Genomic DNA, 17904 nt, shown 5'->3' on the forward strand with positions numbered 1-17904 from the left:
ACAGTTCCAAATTTAGTCTACATCAGTTCTTAGCCTGAAGGCTCTTGAAACAGGTCATTTATTCTCTTTGAGATGGAGCAGGAAACAATGACCAGGTTTCCAGGTTGAGGAAGACCTTGAACATCTGACTCTCCTGCTTCCAGTTCCCAAGTGTTGGGAATACAATCATGAACCACCACACCCAATTTTATGTGGTGTTGGGGACCAAAACCAGGATCCTATGTGTGCTTGGAAAGCAAGTGAGCCACACCCATAGTTCTTACCTCTCTTTTATCATCCACCATGTTCCATATAATTTGAAAATGGCGAAGGTCGTTGTAACTTAAAAGCTGGTCCTCTTCAGTGGAATAAAACAAGGAGAAATTCTCCACAATTATGGCTAAGGAGAAAAAAATTCAGGGGTTAGACAAGTATGCTAATATGTCACTTTTTAGAAAAAGTAAAACATCTATTATAAATAATAGATGTTATCACTCACATTATAAAGCCAATTTTTTCCAAAGTGATTTCAGTACAGTTTCCAAGTTGGCCTATCTCTCAGTTGGACAAAGCTATTTATTTGACACTTGCCTTTCCAAAACAGAATGGTTATCACCTCAAAAACACTCTGTGTAGACATTCATACCATCTGCCTCTGCTCTTACTTGAGCATTCCAGGGCATTTTAAGAGGTCATATTGGGATCTGGGTTGCCCCACAGCTGGGTGGACAAAATATATCTTTTAAAACAAAAAATATTACATTTTGAGGCTATGGAAGTAGCCCTCCCTGATTTGTGTTCAGCCCAATCCATAGGAAAAGCTCTTTGGGAATTAATGAGCATAATAAATAGGACAACTCTCAAAACTGCAATCAACTGCCATTTCCATGCCTTTCAAAGCTCTTTTCAGCTCCTGGGTTGAGAGGCAACAATTTATAATTAATGCCATGAAACACCCGCCCCAAGCAACCCAGAATAATTACTTGAAAATTGTACATAATTATCTAAGTACCTGAGTTTGAAGAGATGAAAAAATAATTCCACGAACATCTCTTACCTACAAGCAGATTCAGCATGATGTAGGCGATGATGACATAGAAGGAGCAGAAGTACATAAGTGCCCCTGCGTAATTGCCACAGTCTGTTGCCCAGTATGTAAATTCATCTGGAGTACAAAATGGAGGCTGAACCTGTAAGGCAGTGGGGGACACGAAGGCAAGGGTGAAGGAATGGAAGGGCACAGATGTCTTCTGACTGCAGTACCTAGTGAACATATTCTTGACAGTATGGGATGTGGTTAATTTAAAGCCATCACACACACACACACACACACACACACACACACACACACACACACACACACAGACCATTTGCAGCAGGACTCCACAAGAGTGTTTCATCTGTGCTAGGTTTTTGGTCTTGTAGATGCCCCAGTTCAGTGCTGTTGATAGAAGCAAAATGGAAATGAACAGGCTTCCCATGGGAGATACCCTTCCCATCCTCACCAGGAGTCCCTAGGGTCAAACTTTAGAGAGTCAAATAAAGAGAAACTTAATTTTTTTTCTGACTTAAGCAATGGGATCAGTTTGTACATAAGCAGAATGCACATGCCAAATTCACATTCAAGTTGTGTAAGGACTAATCCCCCATCCGAGGCACCAAAATGAAATGTTACAGAAACATATTAGGTTCGGTAATGAAAAGCCGTGCATTCTGTCAGATCCACAAACCTTTCTGTGATACTGTCCTGGTTTCTCTTAACCAGAATAACTGGCTCTTTCTTCTGTGTTCCTACATACTCTTTTGGGTCTCCTGTGTAGGATTTATTGAACTCTGTCTTGTGTTGTACCTGACTTGATAAATTGGGATTCTAGTTTTCATTTTTAAAATTCCCTAAGCCTACACTACTAGGTGCTATATTTGTGCCAAGGGTTAGGGACAGACTAATAACAAAGACACACCCCTGTTCCCTGAATGCTGACCACACTTTAACATCACAGTTGCCAGCAAAAGGGCCATTAGCTCCATGTGATAATTTAAATTTAATTTATATTAATTAACATTAAACGAAGATGAATGGAATGTAAAACAGTTCTTCAGATGCAACTAGTCACATTTCAGTAGCTCAATATTGAGCCACACATGCCTAGCAACTTCCTGCCTGGACAGCACAGGCTCCCTCACTGGATGTCTGTAGGGCATCATTGATATCTATGAGGTGAGAGGGAGGGGAAAGGAAGAAAGTTTAACTCCATGATTCCCTAGAACTGTTATGCATGTCCAAACAAGAAATACTAGAATGCTGTAAGAATATATGACCCATAGCTTTAAATGTGGGCAAAAAATGCATGAAGAAGCAAGTGTTAATACCATGACCAGAGGATGATACAGACTTATTGGACAGAAAATCAGCTACCAAAGGGAGGAGTGGCTCAGACCACAAGGCACACATGCCTTGAGGAACCTCTGGACCAGCAGAAGGCCTTTGCCCAGGACAAACCAGGTACTTGGTGAGTGTCTGACAAATGTGTTAAATAAATGTCCTTGTTTTGATGGCTAATCTATGAAGGATAGGAAGGAAAGAACTGTAGACACAGTTTCTGTCCTGCCTGGTCCTGTAGCTGACATTCAGTCCCAAATAAACACACAGAGGCATGTTATAAACTGTCTGACCTATTGCTCAGGCTTATTACTAATAAATTAACCCATAATTCTATCTATGTTTAGCTCTATGCCTTTCTCTGTAAGGCATTCTCATCTTGCTTCCTCTGTGGCTGGCTGGAAACTTCATCTCTGCATTTCCTCTTCCCACAATTCTCCTAGTCTGGTAGCCCCACCTATACTTCCTGCCTGGCTACTAATCTAGGCACTGAGGTAAAGCAATTCCCAAATGGCAAGGTTCCTGTGCTCATAGATCTTATGGCCTAAAGGAGGGGCAACCCATCAAGGTGAAATGGTACTTATGGCACAGGTTAGTATCCCTAGTCCAAAATAATGCTTCAGTCTTTGAATTCTTTTTAGTACCAACACAATACCACAAATGGAAGAACTCACACCTGAGTTCATGTGACAACTCACAGTCAAAGCCCAGGCACAATAATAAACCAATGGGAGTGACAAATCTTTAGAGTGTACAAGAGTATTATCCCATGTCAAAGAACAATGCTCACTGTTAATTACTATTATAATAGCATAAGTTATGTTACGTGAATATTTTGGTCTTTATATTCAGATCTTGTAATGTTAAAAAGTGCAACTTATGGACGAGATGGCCAGATTATTCTTTATTTTAAACACAAGGCCTTTATGCTAACAAGGATACCACTGCCATGTGCACGTGAGTTTATGTTGTGGCACTGAAAATGATGAGGGGATATTTACCATACAATCATGCATAATCTTGTTCCAGTCTTCCCCTGTGACGATTCGGAACAATACAGTAATAGCTTTGCCAGCTGAGGAAAAATTGGCATGCCTAATTTAAGAAAAGAAAACAGAATGGGGATTGCATGAGTTGTCATTGCCATGAAGCAATACGGGTGGTCACCACCAAACAGGTGGCTTTTGCAAGCTTGGTTACCAGGTTCCGATTACCAACGCTTAAAGCCTCTTGCTGGCGGTATGGCTGCCTGACAAGCCAGCTCTCACAGGGTCACCAACTTACTGGCTCTCATCTTGAATGATTGAGTGAGCTTTGGCTACTAAGAAGTCATCCTTCCCTTTGCTTGGTCATAAAAGAAGACTCAGCCATTACCAAATAAATCACCTGCCAGAGAGGCATTTGCATGCGTTTTGTTGTATTAGAACCTTTAAGATAACAACAGCAGACACTTCCATATGTGGAAGATGAGCTTTTGGAAATGATTTTCTCATAGAGAGTGATTTCGTAGGTTCTAATGTTCTACACTTTGCTGAAAAAGAAAGTCGTCTCAAAACTGTTTCACTCTCAATAAAGTAATAGAGCATTTCAGAGAAATACATGAGAGAAAAACTTCTGAAATTAGGAGTGGTTTTGTTTTTTGCATTTTCTAAGGATTCTAAAATAAAAATGCCTGCCTTTGTCAATTGTAAAATGTCTTTTAAAATATGTGTTTTATTTTATTTTTCAACAGATTACTTCCCCTTTGCACAACACTTAAGTCTTTAACAGTCAAAAAACTTAGTTCAAGTCCATGATTTTATTATGAAATAGTTTGCTTAGTAAATAAATAGGAAGGAGAAACACATGCTGACCTGTTGATGTTCTCTCCGTATTTCACAGTACCAAACAGAACAACCCCGGCAAAGGCGTAGCACAGCAGCAAGAGGAACATCCCTACGATGATAAAGAAGCTCTTGTACATGCTGACAACCACGGTTAGAAGGAGCATCTTTAATGTCACCTGTGGGTGAGGAAGGGTGCAGTGTCAGGGCAGATGGAGAGAGGAGGAGAAGGGGAGGGAGAGCCAGTTCACTGTGGAGAGGAACTGCCTGGTGAACAATCTAAAAGCAGGCTGTCTGTGTAGCGATTCCCAAGTACATTGTTTGAAAGTTGTTTCCTGTTAGATATTAAATCTAAATATTATTCAAAAACCATCTGGCATTGATAAATCTTATTCACACTTCAAACAGTTCATCACTGCAGAGACATTAATTGAATTAGCATCACAAGCCTCTCAGCCTTCCACTTCTTCCTTTGCTGCCCAGACCTCTGTAAGGTCAACATGCTTTTGATCTATAGCAGGTAAATTTATTTGTCCCCCAAAGACATATTAAAACACTAAATGCAATAATGGTTTCGTGTTAAATAACCAATTATTAAGTCTACCAATTACATGGATACATGGAATCCATATATGAAATAATGACAAAAAAGAAACAATATCCCTTTATAAAGGAGAACACAGGTAGTGTTCATAAGTGCTGACAAGGAATCCAGAATAATGGAAACATTATCATCAATTATGAATTTTCTCTGCAATAAAGTTAATTTAAGTAAACATAAATTCAGACACATTAGGAATGACATTGGCTTTTGGCTTTCATTTATGAATGAGCTTACTCAGCAGATATGATAAACAAGAATAACAACAAGAAGCATAGTCTAAGACAATTTGTGATATTTAATATTTATTAATTCAATAATATTTAATATTTATTAATCTTGGCTTAGGATGTTTAGTATTTTGTTGCTGTAACAACCAGGTTGGCTGAGGTCAGTTAGCACCAGTGATTCAATGCTTATGTGACCTTTGAAAAGATTCTGCATCATAGACTTACATGCTTTCCACAGATGGAGAAAAATCTAAAGACAATCACACAGGCTCCCATCATGTAGGTGTATGCATTCTGAAATTTAAACAGAAGACAGGTGTTTACAATTTGCACAAAAGATCTTGTTATGGTTCCATTTTTCATTTTGTCTTCTGTGAAGTCTACTGAATAATTAGTTTAATAAAATGTGAAAATTCCTATAAGAAATTTATCTAAAATAAAGGTGCTGAAAAGGTCACTGCAAAAACTCATGAATAAATATTAGATTTAAAATCAGATCTCAGATGAAACTTTGGGTTCTGTTTTGCTCAAATGAATTCTGTATTTTGAAACTGATTTCACATAAGGCAGTGACCAGCCCTTTTGAGGACAAGGTAAGAAAAACACAGGGTAATCATGATATGGGAGGAAGCAGAGTGAGATAGGGAATAAAGGCATCATGGAAAGAGTAGTCAGATATTGAAAACAAGTGCTTGAAGGGGTTGGGAAGGTAGCTTAGCTGGTAGAAGTCTAGCCAAGTGTGTAAGGCCCTGGGTTCAATATCCCATATTGCATAAACCCAGAGTAGTGTTGATGTCTATAACCCCAGCACTTGGGAAGTAGAGAAAGATCAGAATTTTAAGGTCATGCTTTTGACTACATAGTGACTTTAAGGCCAGCCTGGGCTACAGGGGGCCTTACTTCAATAACAGCAATGCTTGAAGGCAGCTTTTTCTGAGATCACTCCTCTGTTCATTTTAGAAAAGCACCCATCCCCCAGCTCTGGAGGATTGCATCAGCTTGCTCTTCAAATGTGTGCGGAGGGCCAGAGACCACTCTGTGCCTTATGATTCACAAAGCTTCTTCTGAGAAACAAAGATGCCACTGGCCACACCATAACAACGGTGACATTCAGCTGATGCCAAAGCCTGAGCATTCTCCAGGAGCTGCCTAGCCAAATGACAACAGTCCCAGATGGGTCCCTGGGAAGGGGGTCCACTGAGCTCCTTGGTGAGGCAAAAGGACAGGAATGTGGGCACATAGCATTGTTGGATGGAATACAAGGACTGTGCCTTCCTTCCCAGCAGTCCACTGTGAAACACGGCAAAGAACGGCTGCTTTTCTCAGACCAAGATGCTCTTAGGGGAAGAGCAAAGGCAGTCAAGCAGAAGAGGGAAGATGTTTTTATGGTTTAGAATTTCCTCTGTGGTGTGTGTGTGTGGGGGCATTTGAGATTAGGAAGCCGTGTATTCTTCCATTTAGAGTGAGTAGCATTTAGTCAAGTTTCTCTAGGTAATGTAAATACAATCAGAACATGTTCTCTGCCTCTTCTCTCCACACCAGTTCAGGATTTATTGTAGACACCGTAAGTCCCTATGTTCTAGAAGTCAACCACCTCCCCTGGGATAATGACTGGGTGATTTTCACATGGACCCAAAAGACCTGGAAAGACTTATATTTCCGTTTCTCCAAACCCTGTGCTGTATTATATGCCCTGGTTCCGTCTACTTCAGCCACAAGACCTCACCTTTGTCCAGTCCCTGTATCATTTCATCCTACCCAAGGCAACTGAAACGCTCTGTAAATGGAGCTCAGTTTCTCCAGGAGAATGCTTTCCAGGACCTCTATGATGAAGCCATTTCCCACTCCTTGCTGTTGTCATGGGAACATGGGACCTCCTTCATCCTTCCCAGCACACCCATAGTTCTTACCAGTTAGTGAGCACACTGTGAAGGTCTCTCTAGCTTTTCAGGCTTATGACACCTGTGGATGTCTTTGTTTTGTTTATCACTTCCTTGTTAATCCTCTGACAGCGCTTTCCTCATCAGCATATTGTAAGTCATTTATTAATTGAGAGGTGAGTACAGGTGTTTGGGGACCTAAAGAGCTTCTACTGCTGAAGGCAACCACTGGTTTAAGAAGGCCATTCAGCATGCTTATGAATATGTCAGATCCAAAGTAGAGCAAGCCCTGTCTGATATGCAAGTGGGCTCTATGAGTCCTGGATACTTCCTGTGAGCCCTCTGATATTAATGAGGATGGGAGAATGTGGAACACCAATCACTGGGCCAGTAGAAGACTAATGAAAAGATGGTACTTATAGCTTACACCTTATAGGCTGCTGTCAAGCTTAGAGCAATGGTTCTCAATCTGTGGGTCATGACCCCTTTGCCAAACTTCTGTCTCCAAAAATATTTACCCTATGATTCATAGCTGTAGCAAAATCACAATTATGAAGTAGCAATGAGAATAATTTACGGTTGGAAGTCACAACAACATGAGAAACTGAATTGAATAGTTGCAGCGTTAGGAAGGTTGCGAAGCACTGGCTTGGAGTGTACAGTGTGAGCCAGCATCAACCACGCACCATGTTTTATATCCACTGTGCAACACGACTGTAAATGAGCCAAGTTTTCCTATGGCTGTAGATTTGGGGCTGGACCTCAGACAAATGGAGATTGATGGGTTCAAAGAATCAGTGTGAGATGTCTGAGAGAGAAGAGTGCCTTAAGTACACAAGGATTACATTGTAAATCTTGCTTGTGATAGGGGTGGGGTGGATGCTGCTCTATCTCAGAGTGCAAGATCTGACTCTTCTGATTCTAGTCTGCTGTGTGAATTTAGGCAGGTGCCTTCGTGTCTACTTCAGTGTCTCCTTTGGTAAATGAAGACTTAAATTAGACTGTCTTTAAGAGCCTTCTTCCAGAGCTGTACGCCATAGGCCTTTGAAGATCCAGGATTTGCCTGTGTGAGAAGTGTTGGTGTGTGTACACATGCACACATATATGTGTTTGCATTTGCAATTTCCAAGCATGCCCCAGGACTTTCATGATCAAAGCTGCGGTTTAAGGATTTGATATTGCACTCCAGAGCAACTAATGTGGAATAAAGAGACTGGAAACAGACCAGTGTTGTAATTTAAGAAAAGCAGTCCATGATAGAAAGATGCCATGCAACAGGGTTCAAGCAGAGGATTTTTTTTTATTAAGAAAAGGGACTATAAAACGGGGAAAGCAGAGGGAGAGACCAGCCTCCGGGGACAGGAGCAGCAGGAGAAAAGAAAGAGGGGCAGAGAGAGAGAGAGAGAGAGAGAGAGAGAGAGAGAGAGAGACAGAGAGAGGCAGAGAGAGGCAGAGAGAGAGACAGACACATGGAGACAGAGACAGAGACAGAGAGAGACAGAGAGACAGACACAGAGAGAGGGAGAGAGAGACAGAGACAGAGAGACAGAGAGACACACACACAGAGATACACAGAGAGACAGAGAGACAGACACAGAGAGACAGAGGGAGAGAGGGAGACAGAGACAGAGAAAGACAGAGAGACAGAGACACAGAGAGAGACAGAGATACACACACACACACAGAGAGAGAGAGAGAGAGAGAGAGAGAGAGAGAGAGAGAGAGAAAGAGAGAGAGAGAGAGGAGGATGGGATATTTGCAGGGCCCCTTTAAAAAGGAACATAGTGAATCTGCACAGGTGGGGCTCTTAGTGGCTGCAGCTGAGGGCATATCCTGTCAGAAACCCAAGGACAGGCCAGTACGGATGCCTGAATACTAACAGCTGAACTAAGGAAAACTGAGCTATCAGCTAAAATGAAGTTTAATGATGTGCCTACCAGCAGAGCAAAGTGAAGCACCACCCATACAACACCAAGAGATGTCACCAAGAGATCATATCTGTTTCTTCTGCTTTGCCAGAACCCAGCTGGTGACATTGCTATGATCTTCATTGTAACCTAGAGAAAGCAATAAGGACATAGGCAAGAGCTTAGGCATGTTTAAATCAATTAGCTGAGTTGTCACACACACACACACACACACACACACACACACACACACACACACACACATATATATATATAATTAAGGACATAGTTAATAAAGGAGTTAATCACAAAGATACATGTTTTTAAAGCCACACAGGCTGCATATCTCTATTCTCCATATTCTTTCTCCTGGATTGATAGTTAAGTCCTCATTGCAGGCTACTTTTCTACCTTGGATGAATAACTGTATTTTGGGAAACATCAGCCATTTTACAGAAAAATGATAATCCACTTAGAATTTCTAAGGAGATTGAATGGCAGATAGACATGACACAGGGAAAATGTTTTAGATAATCTAGGCTGTGCGGCTGGCATGCTTGCATCTGTGCTGTAATCTGAATCCCTGAGTAACAGCAGCTTGTGTCCTGTGCTCTAAACACAAAAACCCCATTACTAGGCAGGCCAACACTCAGATGCAACAATTGTCAGGGATGTTTCAGCAGTTAGAAAAATTGGGAAGATAAAGCAAAGTCCCTGCTGAAGTTAAGCAGTACAGCCAGAAAGGAGATGCCCATGAAATCCACCCCTTAAAACAAGAGAACACAGAGCTGGAAGTAGGTGCCATTAAAGGGAGGGGACTGTTTTGCTTTCGGTGTCCTTAGCTTCCAGGAGACTCATTACTGTACCTCTAAGACAAAGATGAAGGTGAAGACCACTGACATTGTTGCCAAAGGAACAGTCACGGGGTCCTCGACGTCCCACTGCAACCAGAGCACATGTCACTGTAAAATGCACCAGACAGATGACTTTTCCCTCCCTGCTACTCATCCTAGCACACATACCAATCTTTACTTTTACTAAAGGTCAGAGGCTGCAAATAGCAATGCCCAATGGCAATACTCCTGGATACACCAGAGGTGTGGAATCTACTCCAAAAGTCTCAGGGTGAAGCAATACCTTGACAGAGAGCAACACAGACTGGGCCAGAACAAGCAATGCAATTGTCCTCTTGAAAAAGGGATGTTGTGTTATGTCATACATCTTAGCTCTAAAGCCATCATTATCTGAAAGAGAAAGGTATAGGTGAGGGCACTTTAGACATGGACCAGATTACTTTCTTGTCTTTCGTGTTCTTTAATGTTCATCTTTAAACCCATTACAGCCCCCCTCCAATTCTTTCTATTGTGAAGTGCTTTGCAGGAATGGCTGGCACTCCATATTAAAATGACAGCACACAGCATCATCCATATTAGAAGGAGAACTGTATCATTCAATTTCTGGCAGCTTAATACATTTCCTTCATATTTTTAAAAGGCAAGCACAAATGTGTTTTATTTAAAAATTTAGTTTTTTTTTTTTCATTAAGGCTTATTCAGAGAGCGATGAAGCACAGTCTTTAGGTGGCTGATTTTAACAACCTTACAGAGAGATCAGCTGTTTGGAGTCTGTTTCTGTATTAACTTATGCACAACCCCCTAGTGGCCTCACGATTATTATTTTAATTTCAGTCTGAGGCTCTTAGGGAATCAGGAACACTAGTGCCCAACATGAATAAAATCAGAGCTTCTTTGATACCAGGCCGCGGTGGGAGATGAAGAGGCTGTGCAATCTTCAGTCTGCTCTTGAGATCTTCCCATCTTCTCTGATCTACCGTCAGCAAAGCTGTCCCCTTGGAAACAGTGGAAGGAAAGGAAAGGACCAATGTGGAGACATGACAGAAAGACAGTCCGAAAGAACCATAGCAGTTGGAGACACATGGTCAGAACTAGCAACTCACGTTGAGAGTTATTTCCAACAGGGATAGGTGCATGCCCAGGGCATTCAGCAGCCTCCAGTGTGTGTGAGTGAAGAAAGGTAACATCTGGGCTTGAGAAAATTTCAAGAATATTTGCTACATAATTACATCTCCAGAAAGGATAGTGACAAACTGTAGCTAGTTTAGTTTTATAGTAGCCAACCACAGCTTGTCTGCAGTGCGGCTGCCAGATGAGGGCATGCTGGATGAGGGACTTTGTCCTTTACACACTTTTTAGATACTCCAATATATACAATTGCAAGGCTACTTTCAGAAGATAAGAAGTCATAGAATTTTCCTTCTTCAGAAATGAATGCTATGATAATTTGCTAGATGGGATCAGATATTCTGTGTTATAGAGTACTTGATAAAAATGCACATGAATTATATTGCATTGTATTATTCTACATTTGATTTTATTATACTATGTTATTGGGGCATAAGTATAATATAAGAAACTAGGGTTGTGGGGGGAATATCATTCCCTTTCTTCATTTTCTTCTGTAGAGATAATGGCTGTCCTTCCAGAGAATAACCTCCTAACTTGTTTCTCAGAAATGTTTGCTTTCTGACTATAAAAGTACCTAAGAATAAATTTGTTTGGAATTTTTAAATTAGTATGAATTGTATCCATTCTGTATCTATTTATGAATTTTTGTCTTTAAACCAAGTCTTATTATTACAATTATTATTTGTGTGTGTGTGTGTGTGTGTGTGTGTGTGTGTGTGTGTGCGTGTGTGTGTGCGCGCACGCGCGCACATGCGTGCGCACATGCAAGCATGTGCAAGCACATGCCACAGCACAAACTTAGAGGCCAGAAACATTGCCAGAGTCTGTTCTCTTTTTTCTACCTGATGGATTCTGAGAAATTCACTAGAACCATCTCACCTGCCCACTTTTTTTTAAAGATTGATTTTATTTTGTTTTGCCTGTATGTTGTAGTTGTGTAAATCATGCATGTGCATTGCGCATGAGGTTCAGAAGGTTTGAATCCCCTGAAACTGAGTTACACACACACACACACACACACACACTCTCTCTCTCTCTCTCTCTCTCTCTCTCTCTCTCTCTCTCTCTCTCTCTCTCAGGAGCCTTTTATCTCCAACCAAAAAAATCAAGTTTGTGACATCTGGTAAAGTGGCTGCTAACTTCTGCCTCCCTCTTGGCATCTGTTTGGACTAACACACCATGTTCCCAAACAAGCTGTCATTTCCTGACTCTTTTAGGACATAACTATGGTATTGGAGGCAAACAATCCTCAGTAATTCACAGCTGTTTCAAGACTGACAGTTAATTATACAGTTCTTCCCATTATTGAGCATTGTATGCTGGGTCACTTATGCGGCTGACTTGTGAGCTGCCCTGGAGACCAGTCCTCTTGCACCCAGGGGCCTGCAAAGGGACCTGTAAACCATCCTGGACCAGCAGTGACTCATCTCTCTAGTAATGGACTGATTAACTTCTTCCTGTATTCTGGAATCCCCAGTGTCTGCTCCACCACACGTCTCAAAGGTACCTAAAAAGACACATCTTTCTCTTTCTGCCTGATATTAAACTGAACACACTGAAGGGTTAGAGTGTCTCATGTATGAACGTGTTGGGAAGTAAAATAGAGGGGTGGGTGACAGGATTGCTACTGCTCTAGGAGTCCACGATTCTGAGGGTTAGAGTAGCACTGGGGTCCAGAGGGGGATTTTTAAGTTGTAGTCTTTGAAAGGCTGACTGGAATGAAATGCTCATTAGGCACATATCAAAGGTGGCAATCGACTGAGTCAGTGGGACCACACACGTTGAGCCTGGGGACGGTGAATGCTATCGTCTCACATGTAAGCTACACAAACCAAAGAGCTCTGGCATGAATGCATGGGAATCAGTCATCACTGTGCACAAGTGAACAGCAGGTGCTTCACAGGCAAATGGAGCTTTGCAGTTTAGAGGTTTTCATGCCCTTGCCTTCGAAGAATCACAGACCCTGCAGTTATAGGAAGAGAGTCTAAGTCTGGGCCCAAGTGTTTATTCCTCATAGTGGTGGCTTTCTCATCCACACATCACAGCATTTGGGAAGCTGGCAGAAGCCTTTTCTGTGCAGTGGCTCTCAAAGTATGTATGCATTTCAGTGTGATTCCTGCAGACAAAACCTCCCCCAAGAGATAGTTCAACCAGTCTCTTCCAGAAAAACAGTAGCCAGGGGACACTAATAGAATGCTCCCTCTTAAACTTGTGCTCTGTAGGAAACCACATTGCTGTCTTACTAACCACCATCTTGTATCCATCATGACAGCTGTTAAAACTGAGGGTACTTCCTGCATTTGGGAAGAAAGTAAAGTTTATTTAATTCAGAAAAAACTTTTTTATTATATGAACTGGCCTTTCCATTTTATATGGATGCTACCCACCTTGTCAAAAATTCTTAGTAGTGACAAAGAAGCACACAATTTACATTTTTATAAAGGCAGTATGGGCTACAATCAGAGCATGACTTCAAGCTACCACATTTTAACAACCCACTGTACATCCTTCCCATCTGAACAATAGGAGATGTGCTTCTCAACTGGGTGAATTACTGCTACCATAGGGTAAATTTAGCAAAAGAATTATATTCCTAAGTAATGGACCCTAGCTGCAGCATTGATGTGGACTGTAAAAGAGTTATACAGGTTAGTTACATGAGTTACATTTCAATTTAATGTGGCTCCATGCTGTGTATGAAAAAAATTAGCTTAAAGCAAAGGCAAGAACAAAAACTAAGTCTGTGCTGTTAATCTGAGAAGACTTACCTTGTTTTCATTGAAGTTAGCAATGACTACACCAACAAAAAGGGTCAGTCCGATCATGCAACCCAAGAATACGAAAACATGAATGTAGATTCCATGGATCTGTGTAAATGAAACATGTCATTTATCAGAGCCAATGGGAACCACACTGGATGTACTTAGAAAATTCTATGTGCTGCTTACCGGCCCCACGCGATGAATAATGACATCCCTCACTTCTACCCAGCCTTTCAAAGACAGAACTTCAAACAATGCCAGCATGGCATTTCCCACATTGTCAAAGTTAAAGTTCCGAGGATTCGCCCTGCAATTAGGAAAGAAGGATGTTAGATGAGGGGCCAAGGCACACCTGGTGAGACAGTCCCTATAACCTTTTCCAGTTCTGGGTGAGGAGTCTTTAACCTGGGGGAAGTTGGGCACTTCAGCATTCCTTTTCTAAGTCACAGCAATGTGTTAGTTAGCTTGCTATCAGTATCCATCACTGACACATGTTCCCTTAAACACTTGGCCCATCATTCTTCATTTTCTTTGTGGGGAAGGATGTCCAAATCTGTGTTTTCTGGTAATTTATACCTTTCGTTTCTCAGTTGTGAAAGTGTTTCTTTTTATTACCTTAGTGGGTCTTAGCTAACAGACTCTCATTGTTAGTAGAATACATTTCAGTATTTCCACCCTATTTCTTTTATGAGAGGCTATCTTATATAATTAAAAGATTCAAGAGATCTTAATGAATTTAATGAATTAAAAGATTTTGATGATTGCTACCCATTCAGAGGTTGATGGAGAATGTAGCTCTGAGCTGTTGAACACAGTCAGTCCCACTGCCTCCTTCTGTATTACGTTTCCATAGGTTTTTCCCATGCTGCCTCGTCTATCAAAATTTAACCTTCATGAAGTCAGCACCTTAGAGAGGCACTTGGTTCAATATTTTCAACTATCTTTTGCACTTTCTTAACTCTAGGAACAATTGTAAGACATGTCTCTGTAATACATGGGATCTAATGAGAAACCCCGAGTCTGTAGCTGACTTGGTCCTCGGGGTTTGAGGTTGGTATCAATGTAGAAGCTCCACTCAGATACTCACATTTTAGAATTCTGATTGATATTTTTGCATGAAAGTACAAATATACCATCCTGGGTTTTCACAATACTCTTTCCTTGGGGAGGGTATCAATTACATTTCCCGTCTCTTAGAGTGGACAGTGGTTTTAAGGACTATATATACTCAAGGTTTGCTTGCATAAGGACTGAAAAAAAATCAAGGGAGCCAGCTCTCAGATCCAATGTCAGTCTTTCTGACTCATCTGTTTTCTCTATTGAAAGTGCTTTCCCAGCTAAATTTCCAGCAACTTAAACTACTTTCATGTCCCACATACTTTAGAGGTTGGAAAATGCTAAGAAAAATATTTTTAGGCTAAATCAAGAAAAACAAGGCAGACAGTTGAAAGAATATAACACGTTTAGAAAAATAAGACTTTTCCAGTATAATCATGAAGTATTCGTTTATGCTGTGCTATCAAAAATGCCAAGTTTGTAATGTGATCTGTAACTTCAGAGGGTTTCGGTAAGTCCTGAACATAAACCATGATCGTCATTTCGTATGCTGTCCTCATTTGAATTGAAAAGCTGTTTAAAAAATCTTTTCTGGTTAATTTTTAAAATTTTTAAAAATTTCTGGTTAAAATTTTCAATGTTGTCTATCCAAGTCATAAAACTAAGACTGGTTCCAACCTCAGAATTTGGTCATTCTTTTGTCTCCTGAAGAACAGGATCCAGGGTCCTAGAGATCAGGATAAGCTACCAGAGCCTCCTCTGAGGAAGATGGGCACAATGGAAAATGTGGTCTTGACCGCCTCTGGCCTGTGCCAGTCCTTCCATACCTGGCCCCTCCATCTTTCCTACCCACCTATCCCTGGCCCTTCCCTTTCCCTAGTCACCTGTCCCTGGTCTGTCCTATGTCATTGAGAAAGCTGATGTGCTTTCTCCTCTGACCCTTCAGTCTGGCAACAGACATTTTGGGCTAGGTTCTTCTCCTGTGTGGCACTCAATGCACTTCTGCCATTTGTAGAAAACAGCAATAGATAGTGCAGAAAACAAAACTGAGAACTGGTCTTTTTACTACTGATCACTTCTCAAACCCTTGTGTCTTAGATTTTGATTTTGAGCCCCCATAAGACCCAACATCTTTTGTTGATACATAGCAAAACCCTTAGCATGTTATATGAAATTATTTGTAATTTGCTTTTGAAAGCACAAAAGCCACAACTTACAGCTGAGAAAATGCCAAGCATTCCTAGTGACTGTAAGCAATGAGTAAGTACAAGTAACAAAAAGCAGAATACTTTGGGTTTTTTTCCACCTATGCATGCTACTTCCTATATTATAGGTCCAAGTTTAAAATAAAGCACAGGATGTTCATGATGTAATGTATGCTTAATCCTTTTTGCTAAGGTGATTTTTAATTTCATCAACTCTGAGTGATTCAGAGGAAAATGCATGTATTTATCTGAAGAAACACTATGGAGTTAGTTTGTTTCCTGAATTAGACAGTGCATATTTATATCTTAATTTTAATCATCAAAACATTTCTCCAGGCATAGTCTCAGATTAAGTTATTTTCTTAATTATAATTTAGCTGGTATGAAATTAAATTTTCAGCTTTTAACTCTGATTAAAGAAAGAGAGTTTTAAAATTATCAAAACTACTGTTGGTATTTACTAGACTAAAGTTTTTTTGTTTCACAGTGAACCCAAGCTACAATCCAGGACAAACAGACAAAAATGTAACGATGTGTAATGATGTCCAAGTGATTCCCTTCTATTTGCTTGGGATTTAAAAATGTGTTAAATTTGACCTCCCTCACCACCCAGCAATAATGCAATATTACATTTAAGCTAAAGTTGATTTTTAAAGTTACCATATAGCAGCTTTTATGGACAAGTTGAATTCTGCATAGAACTACCTGGGACAGGTTTGTTTGTCTCTAAACATTGCCTTCCAGTAAGTTCTGGCTCCTGTTTTGACATCTTCAGAGGCGGCAAAGCTTTTTGATCACATTGTCAAAAGGTTAGAGTCTTTCTCATGGGGATGTGGTTTTCATGTATGAAGCATTCAACCTATACTTCCTATCACCCTAAGGTTAGTTTGGGAACACTAGGGGTTCTATATATCTCTGTTCTAATATCTATGTTCCAGATCCTTGTGGGATTGTCATTAGTTTGCCTTGTCTTCCTGTGCTTTCCCAGGAACCAGAAAATCCAACACATAGCCTTTCCCTACAACTTTCTTCTGCCTGTGACTAGCCTTGGTGTTTCCCTGAGTGTACCTCCGCAAGGTGTGGCAACTCTCCTCTTGAACACTGTTAAGGACAAGCTAGCTTTTCAATGGTGGCCATCAACAGATCAATTGGCTATTTTTACAGTTCAAATTTCTTATTAGTCCCTTGCATTTTGAAACAAGAATGCTCAGTGGCTCCATTCCTGCTATGACTCTCAGCTCCTGTACCTAGAAACACACCAGGGCTTCCTTCAGTGGAGCCTTCCTCTCCCCTACACATAGCCCTTTGCAATAGAGTTCCATCCAAGATAGTCCAGTCCATGTGGCTCTAAGCAAGGACCACATCGTCCACCAGGTAGATGGGATAGTTGGCTTTGGCAGGGGGAAAGGCAGCCTTGCCCTGAAGCCTCTCACTGCTCTGCCAAGCTCTAATACTAAGGGTCCTCCTATGGGGTCTCTTTTAACTTGGGTGGGGAGCACCTTGGTCTCCTCCATAGTGAGAAGTGAGGGCACTATAGCATTCTTCCCCAGACTCATTTACTCTCAGGATGTTCTGCTTGTGTTGGCTGCTGAGGGTGACAAGGTTTTGGTGAGTTCTGGGGAGTTTCTGTATTTAGAATTAAGATCAGTTTGAGGCTTTAGCTGAAATCTCAAAACAGCAGGGAGGAGAATCCCATTTGATGTCTTGATATAAATAAGTTATTTATGGTAAAATGAATATTCATCTCACCAAAAATAAATCTTTTATACCTCTTCAGAATTTTATTTTAATGGAAATTAGACCAGTTTTCTAAGTGAGTGTTGGGTAAGGTTTTCCCCATGAGTTAAATCCCTCTTTTCCATGCTCAAACCCTACATCCTAAATAAACTGTTTTCCACAGTTTTTAGATGTTAAAAAAGAAAAGAAACCAATAGCAATCATACTGAATTTCTTATAAAAGTGAATTTTATATCAGAGAAGTGCCAGAATAAGATAGAATTGAGTCAGGGCTATAGCTGGGTGAAAAGTTATTCCTTTGAAAAAGTTTTGATGAATAGAAAAGAAAGTCTGTCATGACAAAAACAGGGTTTCTGGAG

At 40.8% G+C, this 17904-nt stretch overlaps 1 protein-coding gene across 1 annotated transcript in view; it reads right to left on the bottom strand.

The window, feature by feature from the left end:
* Window positions 1-17904, bottom strand: part of LOC100761462 (sodium leak channel non-selective protein) — an 81261-nt gene that overhangs the window by 13376 nt on the left and 49981 nt on the right. Inside the window, exons 14-24 of the mRNA XM_035453371.1 lie at window positions 13734-13854; window positions 13554-13652; window positions 10556-10649; window positions 9938-10044; window positions 9667-9741; window positions 8831-8950; window positions 5239-5307; window positions 4213-4361; window positions 3361-3454; window positions 1037-1169; window positions 264-379 (exon numbers count right to left, since the gene is read on the bottom strand). Of these exons, the coding sequence (XP_035309262.1) occupies window positions 264-379; window positions 1037-1169; window positions 3361-3454; window positions 4213-4361; window positions 5239-5307; window positions 8831-8950; window positions 9667-9741; window positions 9938-10044; window positions 10556-10649; window positions 13554-13652; window positions 13734-13854 (1177 nt within the window). The remainder of the gene's footprint in view (window positions 1-263; window positions 380-1036; window positions 1170-3360; window positions 3455-4212; window positions 4362-5238; window positions 5308-8830; window positions 8951-9666; window positions 9742-9937; window positions 10045-10555; window positions 10650-13553; window positions 13653-13733; window positions 13855-17904) is intronic.

Source organism: Cricetulus griseus (assembly GCF_003668045.3).
Source record: "Cricetulus griseus strain 17A/GY chromosome 1 unlocalized genomic scaffold, alternate assembly CriGri-PICRH-1.0 chr1_1, whole genome shotgun sequence".
Taxonomy (NCBI): Eukaryota; Metazoa; Chordata; class Mammalia; order Rodentia; family Cricetidae; genus Cricetulus; species Cricetulus griseus.